The sequence below is a fragment of the Magnusiomyces paraingens genome (assembly GCF_902498895.1).
Source record: "Magnusiomyces paraingens strain CBS 517.90 genome assembly, contig: contig1, whole genome shotgun sequence".
Taxonomy (NCBI): domain Eukaryota; kingdom Fungi; phylum Ascomycota; class Dipodascomycetes; order Dipodascales; family Dipodascaceae; genus Magnusiomyces; species Magnusiomyces paraingens.
This window is the reverse complement of record NW_022474067.1, coordinates 5,158,815-5,174,412: the sequence shown is the minus strand read 5'-3', so window position 1 is coordinate 5,174,412 and position 15,598 is coordinate 5,158,815. Positions and strand designations below refer to the sequence as shown.

The 15,598-nt window shown below is 38.1% G+C and overlaps 4 protein-coding genes across 4 annotated transcripts; 3 read left to right on the top strand and 1 right to left on the bottom strand.

Moving 5' to 3' along the window:
* Nucleotides 1–336: 336 nt before the first annotated feature.
* On the top strand, nucleotides 337–1,125 carry SAPINGB_P001573 (mitochondrial 54S ribosomal protein bL28m; the record flags this gene model as incomplete). Its single annotated transcript, XM_031996294.1, has 1 exon — nucleotides 337–1,125. One exon carries the CDS (start codon nucleotides 337–339, stop codon nucleotides 1,123–1,125), a length of 789 nt encoding a protein of 262 aa, XP_031852185.1.
* A 499-nt stretch (nucleotides 1,126–1,624) lies between these two features.
* SAPINGB_P001572 (60S ribosomal protein eL36) lies at nucleotides 1,625–2,089 on the top strand (the record flags this gene model as incomplete). Its single annotated transcript, XM_031996293.1, has 2 exons — nucleotides 1,625–1,643; nucleotides 1,800–2,089. 2 exons carry the CDS (start codon nucleotides 1,625–1,627, stop codon nucleotides 2,087–2,089), a joined length of 309 nt encoding a protein of 102 aa, XP_031852184.1.
* An 850-nt stretch (nucleotides 2,090–2,939) lies between these two features.
* On the top strand, nucleotides 2,940–6,996 carry SAPINGB_P001571 (uncharacterized protein; the record flags this gene model as incomplete). The annotated part of the gene is made up of 3 exons (XM_031996292.1): nucleotides 2,940–3,021; nucleotides 3,079–3,137; nucleotides 3,193–6,996. 3 exons carry the CDS (start codon nucleotides 2,940–2,942, stop codon nucleotides 6,994–6,996), a joined length of 3,945 nt encoding a protein of 1,314 aa, XP_031852183.1.
* Nucleotides 6,997–7,082: 86 nt separating this feature from the next.
* Nucleotides 7,083–9,389, bottom strand: SAPINGB_P001570 (uncharacterized protein; the record flags this gene model as incomplete). The annotated part of the gene is made up of 1 exon (XM_031996291.1): nucleotides 7,083–9,389. The coding sequence occupies one exon, from the start codon at nucleotides 9,387–9,389 to the stop codon at nucleotides 7,083–7,085; it is 2,307 nt and encodes a 768-aa protein (XP_031852182.1).
* Nucleotides 9,390–15,598: the final 6,209 nt, after the last annotated feature.

Here is a 15,598-nt window from a genome sequence, read left to right as displayed (position 1 = left end):
CCCGATTCACAAAAACTTGATATACTTTAACTGTTAAAATGGAGCTTTTTATTTAAGATTTTATTAATTGATAATGGAATTAACTTGTTAATCTTTATTTTTTTTTCCTCTCGAAAGTACAGTTTTTTCCCTGGATATTGGAAATCTATTTGATGTAGATGTTACTGGTTTGTGTGGGTTAGGGGAATATCCTCCAATAGTATTTTGACACTGGAAAAAAAAAAGTTCCTCACCACCGTAAAAAAAAAAAGTTTTCAGTAATTGTAAACACAACCACCGGTTTTTCGACACCAGGAAGGCCTTGTTCTACTATTCTCTTCAATAACTCTTAAATAAATGCTTGCCAGTTTTAGATCATTAGGAGCTTCTGCTCGCGTATCCAGCACTCGCGGGTTTTCGACCTCTCCTTCTTGCGCAAAGGAGTACGCACATGTTGTGAGCCGTCAACAAAAGAAGCAGAAAATTCTGACACCCGGCATTCCTGCCAGATTTCTGCCCAAGGAAAAGCCTGAATTTCCTGCATATCCTTATGGCAATTCGCACTGGTTCAAGCAATCCAATAAGGGTCTTTACGGCGGTGCTACTATTCAATTTGGTAACCAAATCTCCGAGTTCCGCAACAAGAGCCGACGATCATGGCTGCCCAACATTTCGCGCCATTCTTTATGGAGCGAATCTCTCAAGCGCAACATCAACATTAAAACAACTGCACGCGTTCTTCGCACCATTACAAAGGAGGGTGGTCTTGACCGTTATCTGACCAAAGACAAGTCTGCTCGGATAAAGCAGCTGGGACCCACTGGCTGGAAGCTGCGATACCGTATTTTGACCAAGAATGAAGCCCGGGAGAAGACTGCTCCCAAGATCATTGAAACTATTCAAGAGGCTGGCGCTGAGGCTAGTGTTCCTGTTTTTTTCAAGCACGCTTCAAAGGGCGGTGCCGAGATTAAGATTACTGTTGGCAAGCGGAAAATTCTGAAGGAGCTGTTTACTGTGCTTAAGGGGAAGCAGATTGCCGAATCTCACCGTGAGTTTGTCAAGGAGTACGCTGGCAAGCCCGTGGAAGAGATTTTTGCTACTCTGGAATCCCACAACTACGACTTTTCGAAAATCTCTTCTGCTTAAAATATGTTGGATACTAGGGTGCTAATAACTGTATATAGCCCGTGTTAATTGTAAATAAACCAAATCATGATTTTGTTAGTCTGTTAATTAAACTAAATTAAATTAAATTAAATTAACTTAAGACTTAAGAAAAGAATTATATCACGTGTAAAAGCAGTCACAAAATATTAAATAGGTCATGTATGCGGCTATAACATCACTGAAATATTCTAATCAGACTGATATATATTATTAATTATTAAAGAAATACATTTATTATGTATATTTCAGTCTGAGTGGGTTATTGAATGGTTTTCGTGGGGCTGTATCTTATTGTAAGACATATAGCTATTACAATTATTTTGCCCTAGCCCTGGTATATTGTGTAACACTATTGTGTACCAGGCAAAACCAAAATTTTTCCCACCCTGTCGCAAAATTTTTTTTGGAAACTTTCCTCTGTTACCCTTTGAGAGATCGGACTCGACCACACCATCCAACTACACATAATACAGAGAAAATGGCCGCTCAAAAGTCAGGTACGTCGACATGTCTACGATACGAATTTACATTGTTTGCCCAGAATGCTTATACTCATGCTCATTGCTTTGATATCCATTTGAATATACCCATTTTGACGGAGGCTTAAACGACTGTATAAATGGAATATTAGTCTAACTTTTTTTTTTTTAAAGGAATTGCCATTGGTGCCAACAAGGGCTACAAGGTTACCCCCAGAACCCCTTCTGCTCGCTTCAACAGAAAGGCTCAGGTCTCTACTAAGACTGCCTTTGTTCGCGACATTATCTCTGAGGTTGCTGGCCTCTCTCCCTACGAGAGACGTGTTATCGAGCTCCTCCGTAACTCCCAGGAGAAGCGTGCTCGCAAGCTCGCCAAGAAGAAACTTGGTACTCACGGCCGTGCTAAGGCTAAGGTTGAGAAGATGAACCAGGTCATTGCTGAGTCCAGACGTGCTGCCCACTAAACAGACATCAACGACTTTTCTCTTGCCTATGTACCATGTAATGAATGATTTTCTTGAAAAAAATAAAAAAAATTAAAAAAAAAACTTATAGATTTGCAATTGGTTTTTTGTTTTTTTCAATGTTAAATGCTGTGCAATAGATTTTTAAATCTGATTCTTTGGAAAGAAGATCCGTTTCGCGGCTTTTACAATAGTTATTGTAGTAGATTGTGGTAAACCGCGCAAATGACTAACTGGGATCTAGCCGGGCCATTGAAGACCCGTAGAGCAGGGGGGGAAAAAAAAACAACAACAACAACAAGAAAACCAAATGAGAAAAAACTCATTTGATTTCGGACCCAGTAACAAACCATCCCGAGAAAACTGCCGTCTTGGCTGTTCCCGAGACCGGATCCATTTAGATCAAGTGGCGTTGGGAGGGCGGGGAGAATGAGAATTTTGTTTATTTTCCAGTCCAAGGAAACTTTTGCTTGTAGACATAATGTGGTGGTGAAATATTCTCACCAATAGGGTTGTCAGTGACCTCCGTGTAATGAAGAAAAATTTTGGTGCACCTCCGCCTTTTTGTGTCATTTTTTTTTTTTTTTTTTTTTTTTTTTTTTTCCCGCTTTTTCAACTTTTCTTACTACCTTCTTTTCTTTCCTCTTCCACCACCATTTTGCCCCACTAGGACAACCAATCCATCTTTCAGTCTGATCTCAAGTCCTTTTGTAGACCCGTCGGCTGACTGTGTATCGTCCCTGTTTTATCTTAATTCATCCATTCATTCTTTTTTTTTTTTGACTGCGATTTTGCGCTGAAATCCGCATCCTAAATCCATATATACCCCCCCCCACAGCACAATTCCATAATGTCGCAAGTCGAAGAACAAAAGGCTGCTGAATCGCCTGTTGAATCGCCTGTTGTTGAGGAAGCTGCTCCTGTTGAAGACGGTATGAAAATTTTTTTTTTAAAAAAAAATCGTTTAATTCTTTTCTAACAAATTTTAGACTCTGTCGTTAGCCTTCAGGTGGGCATTGATTCCGAAGGAAAGCCCTTCACCATTAGAGTAAGTTTGTTAAATCTTTGATGGCCTTTTTTTTTTTTTTTTGCTAATAATTCAGGTCTCGAAAACCGAAGCTTTCCAAGAGATTAAGCAATACATTAGCGACTACAAGTACGAGGACACTGAGACTTGCTTCAGCATCAAGATCAACGACCAGATCCTGCCTTCTTACGGTCAGCTTTACGAGCTCGGTGACATTGACAATGCCGTTTTGGAAACCGTTCTTGAACCTTACACTGAGATTGAGGTCAACCGTCACATTACCAAGGTCCGTGATCTCCTTGCTTTCCCTAACGACAATGATACCAATGGTACCAACTCTTTCGCCTCTATTCGTGCCGGTGAAACTGCTTACTATGACATTGAGGGCCTCGATGTTGATTCCGACAATAAGGTTCAGGCTTCTGCTCTTAAGGAAGCTCCTCTCACCGCTGAAGACTTTTCGCTCAACGTTAAGACAAGCGAGCTTATCCCCACTCCTCTGCCTGAAAAGTCCAAGGCTGTTCATACTCTCCACTACTCGCAATGGAATCCTCCCGCACCTCATCTGATCAACAAGGGCCACATTTCTTACCTCCAGGCCGCTACTCTGGATGGTCAGATTCACCACATTGTTGCTCACACATCCGGCTTTTACGTCTCCAACTCCACTGCTCATTGGTTTGATCCTTCTCCTAAAATCATTGATGGTGAGGTTTACCACGAGCACTCTCTTTTCACCCTGTTAAAGAGACTTTCTCACCACGTTACCAAGACTCTTGAGAATAACCAGGCTACTTTTGCCAACATTATTCCTCAAGCCTATGTTGGTCCCACCACTTCTTTCCTTCACAGTCCTTGGTTGACCAATGAGCCTACTCCTAAGGCTGATTTGGCCAGAACTCAAGAAAGCCTTGTCAGACCTTCTGATCTTCTCCCCGCTGGTCGTGACTGGAATGATGAGTTCCAATCTGCCCGTGAGCTTGAAAAGGACACTTTCCCCAACCGTCTTCTCCGTGAGCGTCTTCTCAACAAGATCTCTTTTGAGTTTGCTCAGGCCGCTACCCACGGCATTCTTAGCATCATTGAAGGCAGCGTCCAGCCTTTGAATCCCCTTGAGAACCCCGAGGGCAAGATTTACCTGCACGAAGGCATTTTTTACTCTTTTGCTGCTGACCCCATTGGTGTCTATGCCGAGGAAGGTGGTGAGCTTGCTGCTCGTTACTCTGTTCGCAAGGATCTCCAAAACCACAACTTTATCAACAGAATTGAAGTTCAGGGTCTTTACACTGTTCTCACCACTATTGTTGATTATGCTGGCCATAGAGTCATTGCTCAGGCTCCTGTTCCAGGTATTTTCAGACAACTCCCTGAGGGCGAGACCCAGGTCAAGTATGGTACCATTGACAACAATGTCACTATTGGCACCGATGAGTCCTTTGTTGATCCTCTTTCTCTTGTTGCTGAGGCTTACCACTTGAAGAAGCACGTTGCCTTTGACAACTCGGGTAAGGATTACGAAGTTGTTACCCCCAGCACTCTCACTGGTGTTGTTGGTACCGACAGCAGAAAGTATATTTTGGATCTCCAGCGTCTCACTCCTCTTGATTTGGGTTTCCTTGACAAGGTTGCCAACGATACTGAGAACCCCTATGTCCACCTTGTTCCTCTGTTGAGACCTGAGGCTATTGAAGCCTGGTGGAGACAGAAGGCCCAGGTTTTGGTTGATGAGAAGGCTGCTGCCAAGAAGGCTGAGAAGGAAAAGAACAAGCCTGCTAAAGAAGAAAAGAAGGAAAGTGAAGAAAAGGAAGGCGAGGAAAAGAAGGAGGGTGAGGAAAAGAAGGAGGTCGAGGAAGAGGAAGAAGAAGAAGAAGAGCCTTTGACTATTGAGGAAAGAGTTGAAATTAGCCGCAAGGCTATGGAGATCTTTACTCTTAACCCTGACGTTCCCATTGATATTTCTACCATTCCTGAAGGTCCTCACAGAGAGCAGTACGAAAAGGATGCCGCCGAAATCCGTTCCATTTCCACTCTTATTGTTGAGAAGATCATCCCCAGATACATTGAGGAGCTCAAGCACAACTACATTACTCTTCCCTTTGATGGTGCTCAGCTCACTTCCACTCTGCACAAGCGTGGTATCAACATGCGCTATCTGGGTGAGGTTGCTAAGCATGTCTCCGAGGCTGGCGACTTTTTGAAGACTGTCCACGATCTTATTATTGTTGAGATTGTGTCTCGTTCTGCCAAGCATGTCATTAACGGCTACCTTGCCAAGCACCAAAGAGAGGTTCTTCCTTACGTTGTTGCTCAAATCTTTAATGCTATTTTGGGCTTCAAGTTGAATGCTTCTCCCAAGACTGAGATCCCCAAGGGTCTTGAGGCTCTTTACTCTACTGAGGACTTTGAAGCCATCAACACCATTACTATTGAGAAGATCCGTGAGCAGATTGCTTTGGAAGCCAACAGAAGATTCAGATACCAGCTTTCTGAGAACTGGATTGAGGATATTAACCTCCGTTCTCTCTTTAGAGAGATTTCTCTCAAGGTTGGTCTTCAGTGGAAGGGCAGAGACTACAACTTTACTGCTACTGAGCCCTACTACAGCCTTACTTCTGTCTTTGATGCTCCTCCCAATGTTCATACTGAGAATGTTGCTGCTGCCCCTCAAAAGACTGGTGGCAAGAAGAAGAAGGGCAAGAAGACAGCTGTCGTTTCTGACGACTCTGAGAATGTTCTTAAGGCTCCTGAGCCCTTCCTTCTCCCCACTCTTTTCCACCACACTGATGTTCTTAACCTTGTCCCTGTTGTTAAGCACTCTACCTACAAGAGCTCCTGTGCCGAGGATGCTTTTGAGGCTGGTCGCATTGGATACTTGAAGGAGACTGAGAAGGAGGCCAAGCAGTCTAGTTTGACCCTTCTCAATGAGGCTGTTGGTATCTACGAGCAGGTTTATGGTCCTATCCACATTGAGGTTGCTCGTGCTTACTCTCAGCTTGCTCTCATTTACCAAGAAATTGGTGAGCCCAAGATTGCTCGTGAGCACGCCCGTAAGGCTGTCATTCTGTTTGAGCGTTGCGCTGGTGTTGATTCTGCAGAGACTCTCCATGTCTACCAGAACCTTGCCATTATTGAGCACAGCAATGGCAACACTGCAGCAGCCTTTGCCCTTTTCAGACATGTCTTCAAGTACATGAATGGTCTGTGGAGCGCTGAGCAACCCGACTCCATCACTATTATTAACAACCTTGTGACCATGCTGCAACCCTATGGTCTCCGTGATGACTCGCTCCACCTTCTCCGCCAGGGTCTCGAAATGACTAAGAAATTCTTTGGTGAACGTTCTGCCCATGCAGCTGCTGCTCACTTTCAGATTTCTCAGTTTGAACTTTTGACATCTGATATCAAGAAGGCTCTTGAGTCTATGAAATTGGCACATTCCATTTTCGACGAGCTTAAGGGCCCCGAGGACCCAGACACTATTGAGTGCAAGTCCTGGGCTGATAACCTTGAGTTGACACTTAAGAATGCAGACACTCTTAAGGAGAATGCTGCTGTTGCTGCCGCTGCAACCACTGCTGAGGGTGAAGCTGGTAAAGGTGTTGCGTTAGACAATGAGACTAGAAAGTTCATTTCTGCAGCGCTGCGTGCAAGCACTAACCGTACAACCAAGGCTGTGGGTGCTGGTGCGCACCACGGTACGGCCAGCGTGGTTGATGGCAAGAACAAGAAGAAGGCTGCCAAGGCTGCTGCTACCCCTGTGGCTGCACCCTCGAGCGATAACTTGACGCTGGACGACTTGGTGCGCTACATCAATGGCAGCGACGACAAGCCTACCAAGAAGCAGCAGACCAAGAAGCACGCGAAAAAGGGAAAGAAATAAATAGGTTCACGATGTATATAGTTTAAAAAAAATATTAATTTTAAAAAAAAAAAAAAAAAAAAAATTACAAATTCTTATTTAAAAAGTTAAAAAGCAGCAATTGTGGGATAAAGGGACTGGCGACCAGGCTTTTCTTGTTCTGGTTCTTGATACGATTTAAGCAACGATGCAATCATCTCACGCATGGTAGCAATAACATGAATGTGACGTTCACGCTGTTCTTCTTCGTCTTCTTCTTCTTCTTCTTTCTCATTCTTAGAAACCTTGAGATCTCCAAGCCCAGCAATAAGTGCATCGACGTCAGGTTGTTCCTTGGTTTCCTGTTTTTCTGCAGAAGCCTCTGCAGTACGCTTAGAAGAGCGTTGCAAGACACCAACAGAGAAGCGACGGCCATTGTCGCGCTCGTATCGAGAGCCAAGCTGAGGGTAGCTTGATCCGGTAGATACAGGTGCATTGTTGCCAGCCAAAGTACCAGAGTACAATGGGTTAGTATATTGAGAACCAAAGGAATCGTTTGTAGAAGAAGCCACGGTACTTGTTGGAGTTGTTTGATGGAATGATGGGTACAATCCAACAGAAGACGAAGCCAGAGTTTGGGAAGCCTCTGGAGGAGTAACAGGGAGATTGAGAGGAGCACCAAGAGAAGCGTTGGCTGAAGAGTTGGAAGAGGAGTAACCATTTGATGGTAGAGTAAGACCAGAAACAGACTCTGATCTGGTGCCGGATGGCTGGGAGGCAATGTTGGAAGAAAGGCTTGACAAAAACTGATCAGCTTCAAGAAGATCTTGTTGTGACTTAAATGGTGGAAGTGTTCTGAAATCTTGAGGTGGTGGTGCTTGAGAAGGAAGTTGTGTCTGGGCAGCAAAAGCAGCAGCAGCAGAAGAGTTGCTGTAAGGCCCTGAAACAAATTGCTCAACGGCAGAAAGGCGAGAAGCCATTTCCGAATTGTATACGGGGGCAACTCTGCAACGCTTGATATCCTCAAACAAATCATTAGTAGCCTCGAAAGCTCTTTTGCGGTTATTATTTTCAACAGGGGCAGGAGCAGGAGCTTCTGAAATGATGTGGGACAAAAGACCACCATCATTTCCACTAGACAAACGATGATGGGAGGACGGTTGTTGATGGACAGGTTTGGAATAGTTGGAAAATAAAAATCCTTGGTTCGAGTAGTCAGGAGGAGGAGGAGGAGGAGGTTGTGAGTAAGAGTGGTTTCTGTGTTGCTGAGCATATTGAGGTGTAGTGTAAGCATAGTCCACAGGGAATCCTTGGTGAGGCATGGGGTAATGGTCAAAGTACCCAGGAGCCATAGAGGATCGCATATTATGAGCCATGTAAGGCATATTGGAATTAGTGTGGAAGGCTTGACCAGAATCGTCAGTGTGCGTTTTTACGTGTTTCTTCAAGTCTTGGCGTCGTTTAAATCGCTTTTCGCAAGAATGGCAGCTATAAGGTTTGAGGGGGACGTGAACACGAATGTGGGAGGTAATGTGGTCGCGTTTGACAGTGCTTGTGTTACAACCATCCCATCTGCAAATCAAAGAGAGATTATTGGTACTTTTGCGTCCAACATGGACCTCGCAAAGATGCGAATAAATCTCTTCAGGAGTTTGAAACTCAAGTGAGCAGTTGAGCCATTTGCATACCAAGGGCTTATCTTGTTGGTCATCAGACTTTGAAGATTTAGCCTTGGACTTTGGTTCGGCCTTTTTGATAGGCTTAGACTCTGGTACTCTGGGAATAGAGTTTACAACAGAGGAAACTGAGGGCAACAATACTGTGGGCGGGATTTGTTGGGGCTTTTGAGAGTAAAGGCAGTTTTGAACATTGGAGACAGAATTAAGAGTAGGAGAATTTGAAGACATTATAGACTTGGGAGAAAGAGCCGAGTCAGTAGAAGATGCTGGGCTAACAGCCGACATCCCAGAAGTGGAGCAAGGAGATGATTCCAGTGGGGAAGCACGGGAAGAGTCCATAGAAGTTTCGTTAGGGGTAGTAGCAGCTGAAGATGGAGGGGAGATGACTGGAGCGCATGGGTCAGGTCCAAGAATGGAGTTTAAAGTATGTGAAAAGGAAATTTGTTTAGGAGAAGGAGGCATTTCATCCAAAGGGCCTGTAGGAGAAGGCATTAACCCTGTGGAATCTATGGGGAGAGATGTTTGTGGTAATGAGTTATTTAAAGGATAGTTGTATCGTTGCTGGTGCTGGTGCTGGTGCTGGTGCTGGTGCTGGTGCTGTTGCTGTTGCTGGTGCTGTTGGTACTTTTGTTCTTGAGGGATAAATTTTGTAGAATAAAATGTATCTGCGTAAGGAACTTGGTGAGACATTTCTTGTTTGGAGTGTTGAAACTTGTGAGAGTCTGTAGGAGGCAAATAGTTGGTATAGGTAGACATTTTGAGTTGCTGTTAAGGTATATTGTTCTTTTTTTAATAAATAAGAAAAAAAAAAAAAAAAAAAAAGCAAGTAGATGGAAAGAAGTTGTTCTTATATATATATATATATATTTATATTTATATTGATATTGATATATTTAAATATATTTAAATATTGATAAATAAAAAAAAAAAAAAAAAAAAAAAAAAAAAAAAAAAAAAAAGTCTTGGTGGTTTCAACCAAAAGGAGGAGTGCCAAGCCCGGGATCAGACGGAGGAGTGTTTGAATATGCGTAATTCTGAGAACATCTGCGCACAAGTCCGGCCAACTTGCTTTGTTAGTAACCCACTTATGTAATCTTTGAGTTTAAATTGGACTTTAATGGGATGATGTAATTATGTTGCTGGGGCAACAAAGGCTAATCCGAGGTCGTGAGACGCCACGACAAGCACTGCTGTGCCTCTGCCAAGACGTTGAAAATAATTATTTAATAAAAAATAAAAAATAAAAAATAAAAAATAAAAAATAAAAAATAAAAAATAAAAAATAATTTTTTTTTTTTTTTTTTTTTTTTTTTGAGGATTTGTGAGGTTTGTTGCTAAAAAATCTAATTACTAAGAATCGTTTAAATGGATTTACAAAATGGTCTTTTTTTTTTTATTTTTTTTTGAAAGTATAAAAAGATTTCGTCCATTTGAAAATATTTTCATAAATGAATGATTAATTATTAATAAAGAGATATATAAATGAATATATATATATATATATATATAAATATAGGTTCAAAAAATAAAAAAAAATAAAAAAGAATATGGGGAAGAAATAATGTATAAAGTCAACCCACCTAAAATCATTTAACCTCCAACCCCCCTCCCCCGCCAAAATAGACAATTTACATGGGCATTGAATAGATTAACACCTGATAAGTTACCATAAGGATAATTAATAACAATAATAATAAAAACGTGCTGTGACAACGATTTAAGTAGTGGAATGGAATGGAAAGGAAAAGACAAATCACGTTGGGCAGAGTTTTACACGTAAATTTTTTCTTTGATAAAAAAAAAAAAAAAAAAAAAAAAAAAACCTTCATTTATTATAGTCACGTGATATGACGCAATTATAAAAAAATAATCTTCAAATTTTTTTTTAAAAAGTCAAATTTCAATGATTCATACACTTTGAAATCTCATATCATTTGGAGTTTTATTTTAGAAAAAAAAAAAGGAAAAATAAAAAGAGACTGATATTATTTTTTTTTTTTTACTAGAACCGATTTTACAATCATTTCATCAAATAAATTAATCTACTTATCTTTTGTAACTGATAGTGGTCAGAATGAAGAAATGAAAATAAATAAAAATGACTGCTAGAGATTTTGTTGGCATCGGTGGGGTAGTAGGATCAATAAAGTTTTGTATTATTGACACAATATAAAAATGGCTTTTTGTAAGATTTCTCAATACTGGCAAAACAGATAGATATGGGTGACCGCGAGGTTAATTTAAAATTAGAAAAAACATAAATTCCCAAATGTTTCAACGTTTAAATACTGTCCTTTAAAAAAAAATCCATTGAAAAATATAGCTGAAAAAAAAAAAAAAAACATTTTGGGTTAGTAACCTTTTGTGGAAAAAGACCAAAAATTATTTTGAAAAGGATATCTTCTTAAAATGGACATTTCAACAATATGTTGTATTACTATTATATATATATATATATATTGGAATGAATGATCTTGACAAAATGTTAAATTTTCTATTCAAGCAAACATGAGAGACCGACGACACCTTAACAAACTGAAAGATATAAAAAAAAAATTTAAAAAGATTAAAACAAACTATTATTTGATTGCTAGTTGATATTTAGAAGCTATTGATTTAAAAAATACAAAACGTTACCCCCAAAAGTAAAAATGTATATTGATAATTACCAGTATTACTAACTATCTCAGCATAATCTTATAATTTGAGTGGGTTTCCTAATAACTACAAAAATTCATTCCACCGTTGTAGGTTAAGTTTTCAAAAATAAAAAGTTGGATTTCCCTGTTAAAGATGGTTGATAATAATAAAAAAAAAATAAACCAAAGTTAATTATTTAAAGGAGATGAAGGTAGATACCAAAATAAATACATATAAATTTGAGAAATATAAACACAAAAACAATTTGGTGATTTTCAAATATACAAACTGTCCTGAATGGCTGGAAAACCGAATTTATAGCAAAAATTAATTGTTTATTATAACAATATCATATTAACTGATGACTAATGAGCGTTATGGGGTAAATGACTTATATAAAAAACTTAATATATTAAGTTTTTTATTATGGAAAATATTCACCACATTAATGTTAAAAAAAAAAAAAGTGAGGTTTTTCATAGTTGCAGTTAAATAATTACACTGTTAAAATTTAACCATACTAAATTTGTTAGTAAAAAAAATTAGCTAACATCCGGACGTTTTTTTTCCCCTCCTACCCAAATTTTTTAAAAATTAATTTTTCTACTGTGTATTACATAATCACGAACAATCTCAAAACTTGAATCCGAGAAAAAAGGCCTTGAAGAAAGATTTTCAACTCTTATTTTCAAGCCTTGAATGTATCAAAAGGTGTATTACGGGCATACAAAATTTTTTTTTTTTTAGAATTTCTCAAAAAAACAAAATGATATAATTAATTATATATTTAGAAGAATTACGATTTCAAATGATTCACACCGCCATCCGTACCTCTGTGAATCATTACAATATGTTTATTGAAAATCTCCTTATTGTAAACATTGACTGGTTTATCTAAAAAGTTCCTTTCATTACCGAGAAAAAAAAATAAAATTGCTATATATATGAGATAAACATTGTAATTGCCACTTTTTCGGGTGTAGCCTTTGACAGGGAATCCCTCATGGGAGATGCGTTGGATAGGATAGACTGAGAGTTTCATCTTCAAAGGCAAGAGAATTTTTAACAGTGGCATATAGTATTTTATTTTTAATAACTTAAAGTGCAAAAGTATATTCAAGCCTTGTCAGTTTAGAAATTCCTTTTGTTTTTTTGTAAGATGAAAACCAAAAGTCATATCGAATACTGGGCCTCTCTCCACATTTGACCAAGTTGATAGAAAGCAGCATTTCGCTGGGTGATCTAAATTTGATTTCGGCCACATTTAATATCACTTATTAGTCATTATAAGCTCGGTCTTAAATAAGGCTTTAAAATATCTGATAAAAGCTTGTCTTTTTGATACTATCGATAATGTGATACAGCGAATAAAATTTGAGGTTCATCTCTTTTGAAAGCTGAAATTTGAGGTCAATAATCACCGACTCAAAAGCTTAAAGCCATTTTATAAGCCATTTTATAAAAGAGGTCAAGATTATTCTTGTTTATTTCAGTAACTCTTAACTCTTTGTAAACTGAGGCCCTTAGCAAAATATCAATTGGCTTCTACATGTTTGGAAAATATGAGATTACAACGGTCTTCAAACAAACTTATGGGAAGACATGTTATAAGGTAAAGTTGTGCTGAAAAATGTTAAATTGACAAATTCATCTAACAATTCTTTTCAAGATGTTTCAAAAAACCAAAAAAAAGTGTCTGATTTGGCGGCATAAAGTGTAGTAAATGATTCTGAATCCATGTTCATTTTGTTAGTGTTTGTTGAAGTACCCGGATACTTTCTTTTTCAACAAGCAAGTCCTTACTATCTGAACCAAGCGAAGACAAAATATTTGTTGAAATATCCAACACATTGAAATCAAGGGACAATACATGCTGATACAGGTGGTGGCTCGGGTAATACGAGATACCTTTGAGCTACGGGGCGACCTTAATTTGGAGTCGCATTTTGCGTTTTTAAATCAGAATTTGCTAAAGTAAAACTAGAAATTAAAAATAATATGGTATGCCTGATATTCTGTGATTTTCATCAATTTTTTTTTTATAATTTCTAACATTTTTTTCAATTTTTTTTAATTGATTTCTGTATTTTTTCCGTTTTGTTCAGGTGTCATGGGTTGCTCTCATGTGTGTTTGAGTGGGGAATCCAAACAAAATCTTGGATTCTCCAATCCCACCCCACAAGCGGCACCTCATGAAGGATTACTTGGAGACTCGGTCTGCAGGAATTAATCCCCTGATAATTCGCAAGTATGGAGCAAGGCAGACCTTTTTCCTTGAGATAGTTCAATTCTTCTAGCTGTTTATCGAGGTACTATGAACTTGTCAACAGAAGCTCCGGTTGCTAGTGAAGATAGCATTGCAAATCGAGTCGATGACGAAGTGAAGAGTACTTCAAAGTCTTGCCATAATGTCATAGATCACCATGTCTCTCAATTTTACATTGAGGAACCTCAAGAACCCAGCGGCGCTCGAGCATCCAAAAGTTATTTATAGAGCAGCTGCTGAGGCTAAAGCGAAGCTGGTTATTTACTGCCTCAAGAATTCCCGGCTGAAAAATTGAATTAAGCATTTAAGAGCGGCATCAACAAGGACTTGAAAGCGCACTTCAAATCCTAATTGAGAATGTGTCCTCCTTAATTCTTTTTTGCAAGAAACGATACAGACCTGCCTGCAGCACTTTGAGGAACCAGTGAGGCTGTTGCTACGGATGATGTGGAGGATAGGGAGAATAGTGATAATTGAACTACTCAGCTACAACTAGCCTAAACTTTAAGTTCATATGATGTTCTCTCATAAAAAATAATTTCAATCTTCCTGGTAGCTCCAAATTTAAGATGTACTAGCGTGCGACATTGTTGTTGCATTGTGCCCACTATACTTGATTTTATTGATACTGATTAATATGTAGTTATTACAGGACAAAATTTAATTAATAGAAGAAAAAAACAAAGAAGTTACATGTATTGCTAGAATTACATTCCTGTTGAACATGATAAAGCAAGATAGTGGAATAATTAACACAGCGTTGAATTTGAATTTGAATTTTTTTTTTTTCATAAAAAACCTTTAACACTTAAAAAAATTAATTACAAAACCAAATAATCAATTGGCTTGTACCAGGATTCCTATTATTAAAATACCAGTAAGGATTTAAATGGTAATTTAGATGACAGACTATTAAAGATTTCATGAGTTTAATTGCGATTATTTGTGGTATTATTCAAATTTATTAAAATACAGATATGTTAGGGCAAATCAAACTATTTTCGTAACATAATTAATAAAGCAATGAGTAAAAATATCTGTCAAAAGCAATAAATACTCAGTCTGATTAGTAAAAAAAAAACGGGCATAACGACAACGTAGAATTTATACGAAATCCTAATAACGGGTGATACAAAAATGGAACTCACCAGTTTTGCTTTCAAGCTATTGGATAGCGCCTGTATGATATCAATCATTGCATATGGATTTGAAGTATGAGGACTCTACGCCAGTGTTATCTAAGGAATGAGCAACGCTATTCAGCTGATACAAATTATAGTTCTATAAAGAATGCTTCATTCATATCACACCATCTCTATCTATATCCTTCACTGAATGATAATCGTTATTTACGCTTCAAATATAAGAATCTAGTAGTGAAAATAACCTTCTACCGCTGTTATATTTTCTGATTTAAAAAAAAAAAAAAAAAAAAAAAAAAACGACATAAGAGTCTATTTATGCCAAAATTTAACCAAAAAAAGAGCCCATTATTGATAAAAAAAATATCTTCAAGTGGTCAGAAACACAATATTTGTTTCCTATTCAAACTTTGAAATGTTCTGTTTCTACAATGGTTTTGATTGAAACGATGTTTTCTACTGTTATGTCTAAAGGTGAAACCCATTTTTTGAGTAATTCTAACCACTGAATTTTCAAAGTAAAAAGTTTTAATTAACGTACTAAATAAATTTCGTGGAATTATTGCTAGAAGATAAAGAAGTGATTGTAGTTTTACATGTTGATTGGAGTGTATTACAGAGTATATCTTTTATCAGTATTAAGATGAATATATATAAAAAAATTAAATCGATTGTTAAACTGGAAATAAAAGATAAGATAATATTTTAGTTTCTAGCCTTTTACAACGTTTTAAGACAATTTACAATGAAATAGGCATATTAGAAAATTTTATCAAAGGTAACAATATATTGTTATTAAATTGGCTACAAAGTAAACACTCCTATGGTGACAATTAATTATCAATTTGATGTTTTACTAGATAAAGGACGTTTCTCCTTTTAGGCTATTCCGGAAAAAGAAAATATGAATACTACTT